The 14,023-nt window shown below is 42.0% G+C and overlaps 1 protein-coding gene across 1 annotated transcript in view; it reads left to right on the forward strand.

Moving 5' to 3' along the window:
• Positions 1-13,727, forward strand: part of LOC109997345 (contactin-associated protein-like 2) — a 31,995-nt gene extending 18,268 nt beyond the window's left edge. The window contains exons 11-25 of the mRNA XM_065954401.1: positions 485-591; positions 933-1,052; positions 1,512-1,627; positions 2,073-2,157; positions 3,336-3,492; positions 3,718-3,845; positions 3,942-4,112; positions 5,724-5,942; positions 7,047-7,283; positions 7,455-7,688; positions 8,420-8,553; positions 9,419-9,512; positions 9,902-10,132; positions 10,218-10,292; positions 10,877-13,727. Of these exons, the coding sequence (XP_065810473.1) occupies positions 485-591; positions 933-1,052; positions 1,512-1,627; positions 2,073-2,157; positions 3,336-3,492; positions 3,718-3,845; positions 3,942-4,112; positions 5,724-5,942; positions 7,047-7,283; positions 7,455-7,688; positions 8,420-8,553; positions 9,419-9,512; positions 9,902-10,132; positions 10,218-10,292; positions 10,877-11,076 (2,308 nt within the window). The 3' untranslated portion in view covers positions 11,077-13,727. The remainder of the gene's footprint in view (positions 1-484; positions 592-932; positions 1,053-1,511; positions 1,628-2,072; positions 2,158-3,335; positions 3,493-3,717; positions 3,846-3,941; positions 4,113-5,723; positions 5,943-7,046; positions 7,284-7,454; positions 7,689-8,419; positions 8,554-9,418; positions 9,513-9,901; positions 10,133-10,217; positions 10,293-10,876) is intronic.
• Positions 13,728-14,023: the final 296 nt, after the last annotated feature.

Consider the following 14,023-nt stretch of genomic DNA (forward strand, 5'->3'; position numbering starts at 1 on the left):
TTTTGTCCAAAATGAAGGAACTACACATCCCACAATCCATTGGGAATGAGATCGCTTCTTCTTAAATGTGACTCCAGTGACAGTCATTTTATTGTGTTTATACTGTTAATTTAAGTGTTTTTATATCTTAAATATGAACTACATTCACCGCTGGATAACAAGGTTATTAGCACATTTCATTTTAGGTAACAAACTAGCTAGCCTGTTAGCAAAACTGTCTGTTCCCATACTTCAGAGGGGCATATACATTCGATATCATGATAAACCATGTTTTTATTAGAGTGAGGTTGATATCATACAAACTTGTGTCTCAAACAGATTCACACTCAGGTAGCTCGTGGTCAGTCTACCTGTGATGGTCATGACATCATGGCTAATAATGACTGAGATCTTTACTTCCAGAACCAAACTGTTGAGCCCTATAACGACTCCTCATGCCGATTTAAAAGAAAGAACATTGTTGAAATCTAACTTCTCATGTCAGGTGTGTTCCTAACCACTGCGAGCATGGCGGACGCTGTACACAGACGTGGGACGCATTTAGCTGCAATTGTAGCGGCACTGGCTACACTGGAGCTACCTGTCACAACTGTAAGTACACACACACACACACACACACACACACACACACACACAGAGACAACCACACACACACACACACACACACACACACACACACACACAGAGACAACCACACACACACACACACACACACACACACACAGAGACAACCACACACACACACACACACACACACACACACACTCGCACATAGACACATGCACACACACAGACATGCACAGACACACACATACTCGCATAGAGACACAGTCAGACTCACACACAGAGACACACACACACACACACACACACACACACACACACACACACACACACACACACAGGAGCTCACAGTCCTGTCTCCTCTGTAGCTTTGTATCAGCAGTCCTGTGAGGAGTACAAGCACCAGGGGAAGAGCTCTGGGAGCTACTGGATAGACCCCGATGGCAGTGGATCTATCGCCCCCTTCAGAGTCAGTTGTGACATGACAGGTGAGCTGTTACTGTGTTAAATGTTCACCATGTTAGCAATGTTTCATCCAAAGTGTCTCACTGGACGTCTCTTCTCTGTGCATGGGTTTCACTCTCCTCTGTCATGTCTGGATATGTCCTAATATACCTTTTCTTTTTCTATATGTTAGGTCTGTTGCCTGTGACATGATGATTTCTTTTCCATTGATCCATTCCATCTGAATTTTCTGTTGATGCTCGGAAGCAATAACGCAAAATAATCTCCAGTTCTCTTCAAATGCAAGCTAAAGTAAAATGTGTGATTGAAAAGTATCAGGAGTAAGAAGATATTTGTGTGTAAATGTTTTGCATTAAAGTAAAGAGAACTCTACTTAAGTACTGTGTAAAGTGTTTGTGCTTAGTTAGCTTTACGCGTCCTGTACTTTCTAAGTGAAATAAACGTCTGCTGACTTTGATGGAGCATTGTGTCTGTCCTCACAGAGGAGAAGGTTTGGACCACACTGAAGAACAACCTGTCCCCTCAGACATCAGTGAGCAGAGCAGAGGAGGACGGGAAGGCGGCTCTGCAGATCACTTACAATGTGACAGATGAACAGGTACACAACAACTACACACACTTCTCTAAACCTCCTGCTGAGAACAGAGTAAACAGAGTGCAGCTCTGGAGGGTTTAGTTTAGCTGTCAAAATGAGTAAAAGGACAAAGTCTGATGTCAAGAGTAAAGTATACATTTACATGTTTGGGAGTAAATTACTGTAAAGCTGATATATATATTTTTTTATTATTATTAACATACGGAGCCCCTGAAGGCCCAATAAAAAGACGACTATATAAACTTGTGTGCACAACATAATATCTTTGGGAACATGTGCATGATGATATCTTTTACTTTTTGGGACTTCAGGGGCTCCGTAGAATCGAATGAAAAAAGAACAGAAATACAAGAGATGCAGTCAGAAATGATCTGAGAGTCGGTATGTTAAAAGTCTCTAGTCTCTAGAAGTGTAAAGATGGTTCTGTCTTCTCTTTGTGTGTGACCAGGTTTCATCAGTCACCAGCAGTGCAGGATACTGTGAGCAGTTTGTAGCTTACACCTGTCGAATGTCTCGTCTGCTCAACACTCCAGGTAAAAGATCCAAAACTCTCTTTAGGACACACATCACAGTGTGTGTGTGTGTGTGTGTGTGTGTGTGTGTGTGTGTGTGTGTGTGTGTGTGTGTGTGTGTGTGTGTGTGTGTCTGTGTGTGTGTCTGTGTGTGTGTCTGTGTCTGTGTGTGCGTCTGTGTGTGTTTGTGTGTGTATGTGTGTGTGTGTGTGTGTGTGTGTCTGTGTGTGTGTGTGTGTGTGTGTGTGTGTGTGTATGTGTGTGTGTATGTGTGTGTGTGTGTGTGTGTGTGTGTGTGTGTGTGTGTGTGTGTCTGTGTGTGTGTGTGTGTGTGTGTGTGTGTGTATGTGTGTGTGTGTGTGTGTGTGTGTGTGTGTGTCTGTGTGTGTGTGTATGTGTGTGTGTATGTGTGTGTGTGTGTGTGTGTTTTGTTCTAAAGACGTGGATTGTTACAGAGAATGATCTCATAATGTCTTCATGTTTCATAAAACATGTTGTATAATCAGAACCTTTTTCAAAATGTTCTTCCTTTGTTATCATGAAACATTTTAGGAACATTTTATAATCTGTCAGCTGAAGAACATCTCCAAAACATCCTCCGAGTCTAGCTTTGAAAACGTTATTCCTTTGAGTTCACATTACAAGAACATTATTTGAAATGATAAACATCCTCAAAATGTTCTTTGAACGTTTCATGTTTTCTTTAAAACATTGTCAGAACTTGTATGGAGAGTTAGCCAATGTTGTGGGAATCTTCTCTGCTAGCTGGGAAGCATCGAAGGTTCTGTCAGGACTAACACTGGTCTCTGCTTTGAAGACTCTGATCAAAGCTCAAAGGCCTGGAGGGTCCAACCTTGACCTTAAAAATGGAATTAAACTCATTTTAATATCATGTTTTTCTAGTAACACTGATTGTATCTAAATAATGTGTATGTATGCCTGCACAGCTTAGATATTCTGAAAAGTTTTTTTATTTTCCAGGACCGTTTATGAAGCTGTGGCTTTGTTCTCAAGGGCATTAAACACATAAGAGATGCTTTTTTGATGGTTTATTGAAGTAAAGATTATTTTATGAGATCAACTCTTCAAAGCCAGTAATGATGCGGAGGATCATCAGTTATGACCTATTATCTGAGGATATAATCAAACATTTGAATTGTTCTAATGAACTGACTCCTCTGTGTTTGTTCCACCTGCAGAAGGTGTCCCGTTCACCTGGTGGGTTGGAAGAGCCAATGAGAGGCACTTTTACTGGGGGGGTTCAGGACCAGGCATACAGAAGTGTTCCTGTGGTATTGAACACAACTGTACTGACCCCAAATACTTCTGCAACTGTGATGCTGACCAGCGCTCCTGGTGAGTGGACCCCTCCTCAGCTCAAAAAGAGAAACATACAAAAATACATCTTCAAACAAACAAACAAATCTTTCTTTTTACTATGTGTTTACTGTGTGTGTGTGTGTGTGTGTGTGTGTGTGTGTGTGTGTGTGTGTGTGTGTGTGTGTGTGTGTGTGTGTGTGTGTGTGTGTGTGTGTGTGTGTGTGTGTGTGTGTGTGTGTGTGTGTGTGTGTGTGTGCGCAGGAGGGAGGATGCAGGCCTGCTGGTCTACAAAGACCATCTGCCCGTCAGTCAGGTTGTTGTCGGGGACACGAGCAGAGCTGGATCTGAAGCCAAACTGACGATAGGACCGCTGAGATGTCACGGCGATCGTTAGTGTCACACATGTCATTTAACATTCTTTCAGCACAGACCATGAGACATTTCAACATCTCATTGTATCCATGTCCTACTGTTGTTTTCTTTAGGGAGCTACTGGAACGCAGTGTCCTTCAGCAGTCCAGCCTCCTACCTGCACTTCCCTTCCTTCCGAGGAGAAACCAGCACCGACATCTCCTTCTACTTTAAGACGTCCTCCACATACGGAGTCTTTCTCGAGAACCTTGGAACCACCAACTTCCTTCACATTGAACTCAGAGGTGTGTGTGTGTGTGTGTGTGTGTGTGTGTGTGTGTGTGTGTGTGTGTGTGTGTGTGTGTGTGTGTGTGTGTGTGTGTGTGTGTATGTGTGGTGTGTGTGTGTGTGTGTGTGTGTGTGTGTGTGTGTGTGGTGTGTGTGTGTATGTGTGTGTGTGTGTGTGTGTATGTGTGGTGTGTGTGTGTGTGTGTGTGTGTGTGTGTGTGTGTGTGTGTGTGTGTGTGTGTGTGTGTGTGTGCTGCACAATAGAGATGTAACCATACACTCAAATAACAATCAGACTTATCAGACTACTTATCAGAGTACTTATCAGAGTACTTATCAGGGTACTTATCAGAGTACTTATCAGGGTACTTATCAGGGTACTTATCAGGATACTTATCAGAGTACTTATCAGAGTACTTATCAGGGTACTTATCAGAGTACTTATCAGAGTACTTATCAGGGTACTTATCAGGGTACTTATCAGGGTACTTATCAGGGTACTTATCAGGATACTTATCAGAGTACTTATCAGAGTACTTATCAGGGTACTTATCAGAGTACTTATCAGGGTACTTATCAGGGTACTTATCAGGGTACTTATCAGGGTACTTATCAGGATACTTATCAGAGTACTTATCAGGGTACTTATCATGGTACTTATCAGACTACTTATCAGGGTACTTATCAGGGTACTTATCAGACTACTTATCAGAGTACTTATCAGAGTACTTATCAGGGTACTTATCATGGTACTTATCAGACTACTTATCAGGGTACTTATCAGGGTACTTATCAGACTACTTATCAGAGTACTTATTAGAGTACTTATCAGGGTACTTATCAGACTACTTATCAGACTACTTATCAGGGTACTTATCAGAGTACTTATCAGAGTACTTATCAGGGTACTTATCAGGATACTTATCAGAGTACTTATCAGGGTACTTATCATGGTACTTATCAGACTACTTATCAGGGTACTTATCAGGGTACTTATCAGACTACTTATCAGGGTACTTATCAGAATACTTATCAGAGTACTTATCAGAGTACTTATCAGGGTACTTATCAGGGTACTTATCATGGTACTTATCAGGATACTTATCAGAGTCCTTATCAGGATACTTATCAGGATACTTATCAGAGTACTTATCAGGATACTTATCAGGATACTTATCAGGATACTTATCAGGATACTTATCAGAGTACTTATCAGGATACTTATCAGGATACTTATCAGGATACTTATCAGAGTACTTATCAGGATACTTATCAGGATACTTATCAGAGTCCTTATCAGGGTACTTATCAGAGTCCTTATCAGGATACTTATCAGGATACTTATCAGGATACTTATCAGAGTCCTTATCAGGGTACTTATCAGAGTCCTTATCAGGATACTTATCAGAGTACTTATCAGGGTACTTATCAGGATACTTACCAGGATACTTATCAGGATACTTATCAGGGTACTTATCAGGGTACTGGGTCCACAACACGATTGTATCATGATAATCATTTTTTTATGAAGTAATGAGAATGAAGTAAATAGTTAATTTTCCACATTGCTTGTTGATATTTCATCTTGAAGTCTTAAAACTGTTTGCTTTTTGTCTTTGTGTTTTCAGGAGGCTCAGCGGTCTTCTTCTCGTTTGACGTGGGCAGTGAGCGGATGGAGCTCAGCGTCCACTCACCTGTGCCTCTAAACGATGGCCAGTGGCATCGTGTGGAGGTGGAGAAGAACATCAAGGAGGCGGGGCTTCGGCTTGATGGACAGCACAGGGAGGTGAAACCCACCCCCCCTCAGGGACACACAAGGATGGAGTTCTACAGTGACCTATATGTTGGTAAGACTCACACACACAATCACACACACCTACACAATCACACACACCTACACACACACACACACACACACACACACACACACACACACACACACACACACACACACACACACACACACTCACACACGCGGGATAATCCTATCCTCGGGATAATTTGGCCCGTTTTCAGATGTTAACAAACACTAAACTAGAGCTGTCCCAAACGATTATTTTTCAAACGATTAATCTAACGATTATTTTTTCGATTAATTTAATGATTAATCCAACAATTAATTTTTCAGTTAACGATGATTTAACATTACTTGATCAATGTAACTATTCACACAATAAGGATATCAAACCATTTCTTGTTAACATTTCAATATTTATTAAACATTTCTTTAACATGGCACTTCATTGCTCCTCAAGAATCTCTCCAAAATAAAATTCTTTGTGATGAAATAAAATGTGCTAAATAATGCATTCTGATGCCAGATGTAGCATCTAACAAAATAAATAATAATACAAAGTTTTTCACTCTCGATACATCCCAAAAAAATAAAAAGTGCAGAAATTTGACTGCCAAAAATAGAAAGAATGAACAAGCAATCATACAGTTTGATTTGTGTCTCTCTGTGCATCAATAAAAACCTGATTATGTAATAAACAGATTTACCTCAAGAAGAAGAAGTCAACAGCAGGGTTCTGTAAATCTTCTGTCAGTGTAACATGAGAGATGAGTCCCTCTCTGGATGTTCTAAAGTGATCAGTCACATTTCTGTTAGTCATTCAGCAGGAAACAGACACACAGTGCTAAATAACTGAAACGTTCCTCATAGTTCACAATGATACTGCGCCCCCCTGTGGGACACACGGGTATAACAAGTGAAGCATAGTCGCTCTGTTATCGACTGGTCATGTCTGAATGTGTAACATTTATATGAATAGAAAAATGTGAAAGGGACTGTACATTAAGAGCTTTCATCCTCACACACACACACACACACACACACACACACACACACACACACACACACACACACACACAGCTGTTATGTGTAACATGAATGAAACTGCTCGGTTTCTCTCTATGAATTAATTCCTCGCTTCACGTCTGGTCACCAGGGGCCTCCAGTGGGCAGAGGGGTTTCCTGGGCTGCATGCGGGCCCTGAAGATAAACAGTATGACCTTTGACCTGGAAGGCAGGGCAAAGGTGACTCCAGGGGTGAACCCAGGCTGCCATGGTCACTGCAGCAGCTTTGGGACGCACTGCAGGAACGGAGGGAAGTGTGTGGAGAAGTACAATGGATACTCGTGTGACTGCTCCCTCACTGCGTATGATGGACCCTTCTGCACTGAGGGTACGTCCTCCAATAGTGGGATCAGAACTCATGACTTTGATACTGTAGTTCTGATTTCTTGTGGGGGTTAGGAGTAACAGATTTGTACTTTGTACCAGGAATACTATATAATATATATATATAATGTACAGCCTCAACATCAGTGTGTGTGTGTGTGTGTGTGTGTGTTAGATATTGGTGGTTACTTTGAGACAGGAACCCTGGTCCGCTACGACTTCCTGCCTGAAGCTGGATCTTCTTCATTGCCGGAGCTGAAGGCCTCGCCGGGTGTCGGTGTTCCAGTTGAGTCCGACCTGACCCACGAGGAGCTTTTGTTCAGCTTCAGCACCTCCAGTGCTCCCAGCATCCTGGTCTACATCAGCTCCAGGACTCAGGACTACATGGCTGTGGTGCTCAGACACAATGGTGAGCTCAAATAGAGCCTGGTCTGAAGGACAGAATGTATGCACTGTTACATCTAAAGTGTTACACCAGCTGAGATAGTTCCAACAAAAGAATAAGACACTACATAAATCTTACACCTACCTCCAAGTGGGTGTGTAGTCCTCTGTGAATCATGGTTGTCATGATGGTTTTCAAAGGTGTGATACGTTGAAGGATGAGGAGGAGCAGAGGGTGTCAGCAGTGTGTTCTCCTTCAGAAATGTTTGATGACTTTGAGTACAGCTCACAGTCCTCAGACGAGTGGAGATACAGAGTGCTGTTAAAGTACTTCATGTTTCAGTTGAAGATTTCACCACTCGTCATACTTTACAAACATTTCTGTTGCTGCTTGTGATCTTCATCCTTTAGTCTGTTCAGAGGCACGGCAATAGGAAAAATACTTCTCACTGATTTCTGCAGCAACATTTTGGTCAGTTTGGACGTTACGCTCTCCGAGTTAAGATGAACCACATGTCCCGCTGGTGCAAACAAACCATGACACTACTTAAGTTACAAACTAAGTAGTTTACACGTGGGGGTTTGGTGCAGACTTCACACCCTGACCGGAGACAAAACGTACACACAGCTGCTGCTGCAACGCGCCCCCAGGGCCTTTCTGTACTTTCACTTCAGAGGCCTTTATTTGAATCAGGCTTTTCAAATCTATATTTACTGAATCACTGCTTCATCATTGTCTTTCTTTTGTGTGTTCAGGCACTCTTCAGATCCGCTACAGCCTCGGAGGGCTAGCAGAACCTTTCACCATCGACGTCGACCATCGCAACTTGGCTAACGGACAGCCACACTCGGTCAACATCACCAGAAAGCTCAGGGAGATCCGACTACAGGTGAGTGCTTCCTGAACAGATACTGTGAGAGGTGAACACAGACTATCAGTTTGCATTAAAGTTAAGCCAGGCTTCCTCTCAGTACTCATCACATTCACACTTTGATGACCTTTTGGGAGCAATTTAGCGCACAGTGTTTTACCCAAGGACCCGTCCATGCAGAAACTTGAGATTAGACAACCAACCTTTATGACCAAGAGATGACCCATCCTACCACAGCAACATTATTTGAAGGGCTTGTTGCATGGGAAGAAAGTCACCTCTTGTCTCCTTTGAAGAATCCAGGGTCACTGCAGGATTTAGGAAAAATAAAAAATAATGTCCCCGACAGAAACTGTAACCTCATTATTGTTTATGTTCATGACTAATCCATGGTGTGGTGACAACAGCAAGAAGTCTGTAAAAAAGGAGTTCAGATCAACATGAGGAGGGGAGGCAGGTTGAGACAACTCTCCAAAAACAAACAAACAAAAATACACGTTTGAGAGTTTACATTACATACAAACATAAGAGAGTTTTCCATTGTTAGGAAAAGATCAGCAGTACCACGCTCTACTCCTTTAGTCCACATGTCCGAGTGTCCTTCTGCAAGATTCTGAACCGCGATCTGCAGCACTGAAAGGTGAAATAGATCCATCCTGATGAGTCACATTTCATGGAAAGCTTGTAAGAGTCTTGTGAATCACTGTGATCAGTTTAGAGTACTAAGAAGGCTTTTAAAAGTTCAGTCCTGAATGTATACAAACATCAAAACTCAGTGGTGGTTGGAGATGGAGTTCCTGGCCTGTCAGAGCTTGTTACTGAGAAGTGAACCAGTATCTGTGTTTATGGTAACATGTCCTTTTGTTGTGTCCACATCCTCTAGCTGGACCACTACCCAGTGTCCACACACACTCTCCCTGAGGCCTCCGACACTCACTTCAACTCCATCAAGAGTATATTTCTTGGGAAAGTCTTTGGTAAGTATTCTGATGAGTGGAAGTATGTGTGTGGCTCCTGCGTAGATGGGATGGTTTTTGATAGACCACGCTGGTCACATGATGATGTGTTTGGTGGGCGGAGCCAAACTGGTGGCAGAAAGTTAGCCAGTAAGGGGTTTTTGGGTGGTAGCCCAGCATAACCAGTGCAAAATTTTTACTTTTCAATGTGTTTTGAGCCTCCAAGAATATCTGTATCTGTAAAAGCTCAAGTCCAGAAGTCTTCAATGATTGGCTATGTTTCAGTCGAAAGGTTCAAGGTTTTCTCCAATCTGAGTCCTGAAAAAGTTTCAGTCGTGTTGCTGCTGAAGAGTTTTATAGAAGTCTAAAAGTGTTGGAGCAGTTCAAACCTTGTTCTCTCTTTTTTGTAGAAACGGGTCAGATAGATCCCATCCTGATCGAGCGCTACAACACGCCCGGCTTCGTGGGCTGCCTGTCACGAGTTCAGCTGAACAGCGTGGCTCCGCTGAAAGCCGCTCTGCGCTCGGGCATGGCGGCGCCCGTCAGCACCCATGGGATCCTGGTGCCATCCAACTGTGGCGCCTCACCCCTGACCATCTCCCCCATGGCCTCGGCCAGCGACCCGTGGCACATAGAAGCTGGTAGAGAGATTAAAACAGTTCAGAGGAAACGGTCATTATTTGAATGTGCAGAGTTTTCTATAACGCTGTTTGTTTTTGTTCTCAGCTGGAGCCGTCTTCCCCTTCAACGAGGACAAGGCCAATAGTGATGAAGTGGACCGCAACTCTGCAATAGTTGGAGGTAAATCTCTTTCTGGTTATGATGTATGATTAGAGACTACACATATATATCAGTAAGGCTGTGTTAGAAACTGGAGTGTGGACTTAAAGAGGTCAGGTCTTAATAGGAATGGTGCAGTACCTGGATTCAAGATTCAAAATTCAAAATGTTTATTGTCATGTGCACAGTAGGAAACATGTTTTCCTGTACAATGAAATTATTTCTTTGCTGTCCACAATGAATGCCAACAATAACATATTAAAATTAAACATAGCCAAATAAAAAAAAAAAATTAAAACAATAATAATATATACAAATATACAAAATATAGATAAAAAAGGCAATTTGAAGGCAGTAGAGTGCAAATATAAAATTTAAACTGTGCAAAAAATGAGTGTAATATGTGCAAACTGAGCATGAGGTAGTTTGTGATTGTTACACTCCTGTCAGTTGTTTAGGAGTCGGACGGCAGTGGGAAAGAAAGAGTTCTTGAGTCTGGAGGTCCTGCATTTAACACTTCTGTACCTCCGGCCTGAGGGTAGGAGTGTGAACAGATTGTCACCACATTTCAAATTTGCTGAAATGCATTTTCATTTTGCTTCCAGGCATCATCTCCATGGTGATCTTCACCGTCCTCGGCATCATGGTGTTTGTGATCCGCCACCTGTTCCGTCATAAAGGCTCCTACCACACAAATGAGGCTAAGGGGGCAGAGTCAGCAGACTGTGCCGATGCAGCGATCATCGTCAACGACCCTGCCTTCACCGAAACCATCGACGAGAGTAAGAAGGAGTGGTTTATCTGAAGCTCCCTCAGCAACACGGACTCATGACGTTAGGATGTATGTAGTTTTCTAAACATAGGGGCGTAGTAGTGAGGAGACCACCTGTGAAACCTCCAGGGGTGTGGGGACGGGGTTTATTCTTTTACGTTTTACGGACACCATGGTGTTATTAAAGCACAGGGCGCGGTGCTGCAGGGCGGAGCCTGAGCAGAAGACGAGCGGTGGGATGACGGCCTCAGCTGGTGATGTCATGAAGGCCTCGGATGAATGTGTTCATAAGCTTTTATTTTTTATTTATTTTACGCCACAATTATATTTATTTATTCATATTTAAGTATATTATATTTTTTCACAAACGTTTTTTTTGTTTATTTTTGTTTCCATTCAGGTTGATTATCTCCATGCCTTCATGTTTAACGTGCTGTGATGTCATTGCATCATCAATGCACTCGACGCCTGTAGCAAAGCTCAACACTTAAAACTTATTTTCAGTCGTTTGCCTTATTTTGATTAGCGTTAAAACAAAGCTTCATTTTAGCCTTAAGACAGGAGATTTAGTGTGTGTGTGTAAGGGGGGGCATGCTTGTCTGTAAAGGAGACGTAGCCATGACTTGGACTGAGGACGAGAAAAATGAAAATGTCACAAATGTTGAATTAATTTTGCTTCTACGAGCTTCTAATTTGTCATTACTCTGACGGAGTATCAGGTGCCGCAGAAGAAAAAATAACATATCTGACAGATCCAGCTCGTTGTGTGCGCTCAAAGATCCATAATCAGAATAAAGTTGTAATGACTCTAAACATTTACTGCAGATGTTGAGTCTGCACATTTCCAAAAGCGTTTTAAAGGCTGTGAATTGATTCGGTTTGTTTCTGTGATTTACTGACACATCAGCTCAAATAATGATCTTAAGCATCATTTAAACTCAGTGACGTAGTAAACGCTGGTGTCTTTGGAACACTTCTGATAATGCTCATACTGTCTGCACATTATGATCACTGAGGCTGTAAAGAAAGAACCTTTAAACTTTAACCTCCAAATCTTAGAAGTCTTTTTCTTTAACGTGGCTGTAATACTCCGTCGTGCTGAATGACTTTAGAGCGTTTTTACCTCTTTATGACTTGTCTCTTTAATTTGTACTTTTTTTGGTGCCAAATATAAAATGTTGTGTTTGTACTAAAAAGGGAAAAAAGAGTCGCACATTATCGAGAAAAACTCAGAATTTTGAGATGAGAATTAAAAACCCCAAATTCACAAACGCTACCCTGAAGAAAAGCTCGCCTGATGATGACACACACCTGAGTGTATGATGCCTGCAGCTGCTGGTCCAATCAAATCATACTTTCTACCAGGACTGAGCAATAAGGAGTGGAGTCTCTATATTTTGTGTCCCGCTTGATTGGTTACCTCGTCTAAATCGGTGTGCAGATTTCTTCTTCATTAATGCTTTACAAAGTCTGGATGCTTCTGATGATGTCATGACTCTGAGCTCACTCGTTTGTCCTTTTCGATCAGTCTTAGTGAAAGTATGATGTGATTGGGTCATCAGCTGAAGGTTTACAGCATCATGTGGTATTCTCTTCTTCAGAGTCACTTTTGTGACTTTTTGAACTTACATGTTTTATTTCTCGTAAATCGACCACTTTTTAATCTCAAGAAGTCTTTTTCTCTGAAACGTGACTCTCCTTTTTCTTTCTTTTTTTTTTTAAACGACGCAGTCGTACGATTTAGTTCTGGGATGAGTTCAGCTTCTAGAGAATTAACTGTTTCCTGTCTAGAGCTCCGCCCACTGTTTTTTTATCTTTCAGACGTTGAGGCAGAGTTCGTCTTTTGTTTGCATTGGCAGTTCACAAGTAAACAGACATGTTTGTTCACAAAGTGACAGCTCATGTTGTAAGATCTGTGCACAGTGAAACACGACAGAGACTGGTGAGGTAAAGGACATCTGAAGGGGGGAAACTGTCAGCCTTTAGCGCCAACCAAAAGTCAATAAATGAACCTATGACAAACTCCAGCGTTTTATATTCTGACCCTTTAAATGTTGTCAGCTTGACCGCCTCGATATGAGATCGATAACACCTCAAGCTCAAAGTAAAGCCTCATACATTTTGTGGGTCTTTGTTGTATTAGGTGATAGAACTACAATCACTTAGATCTGTTACCTGCTTTCTGAAAGGTGTGAAATGTGATACAAATTAAAATACTGAAACAAGCGTCTGTCAGGGAGCAGCTTCTCCAGCCCTCTCCACCTTTCACAGAAACAAAAACAAACATTTAGTTCAGCCTGCGTGAGACGAGAGGCTGAGAGTGAGACAGCTAGAAGAGGTGAGACAGTTTCCCCTTCCAGGTGTCTCTGTGCTGAATGTGTTGAGATGAACCTGATACTGATCATCACTGAGTACAGTTTCCCCTGCTGCAGATACTTGAGTGTGATTGGTAATGACTTTTCTGAAGCGTGGTAAATGTGTGTTTTTAGATAAAGTGGCAGTGGCCATGCTGAGGAGGACGGAGGCTCCACTCACTCTACCTCTTCAGACGGGCTGATGTGCTCCTTTAAAAAAACCTGGTCTCTGTCTTTGATTTGAACAAAGTCCATTTTGTTTTGCTAACGAATGTTTGTTATCCACATTCAGAACTCTGGCTTACATCCTGACATTTGATTGTATTGCATTTGTATTCCTTTTGACTGCACTGCAGTGTAATAGCATGCTGTTTGACACGGAATGACACGCTGACTTCTTGTGCTAAGCCACTGTAGCATCACATTTTTTCATGGTACATGTAAAAAAAAAAAAAAGACTTTGCTTAAGTGTTTCTTCTTTTTATGAGTGATTTATCTTTTCTTGTCTAAACTTGTGACGCTTCCTGTTGGAAAGATCAGTAAAATATGACTCCAAATCTTACACACCCTTATTTTAGACAGATCAAAAAACAACATGGGGTGTAAGCTGACCGAAATCGGTTCAA

This window comes from Labrus bergylta, chromosome 4 (genome assembly GCF_963930695.1).
Source record: "Labrus bergylta chromosome 4, fLabBer1.1, whole genome shotgun sequence".
NCBI lineage: Eukaryota > Metazoa > Chordata > Actinopteri > Labriformes > Labridae > Labrus > Labrus bergylta.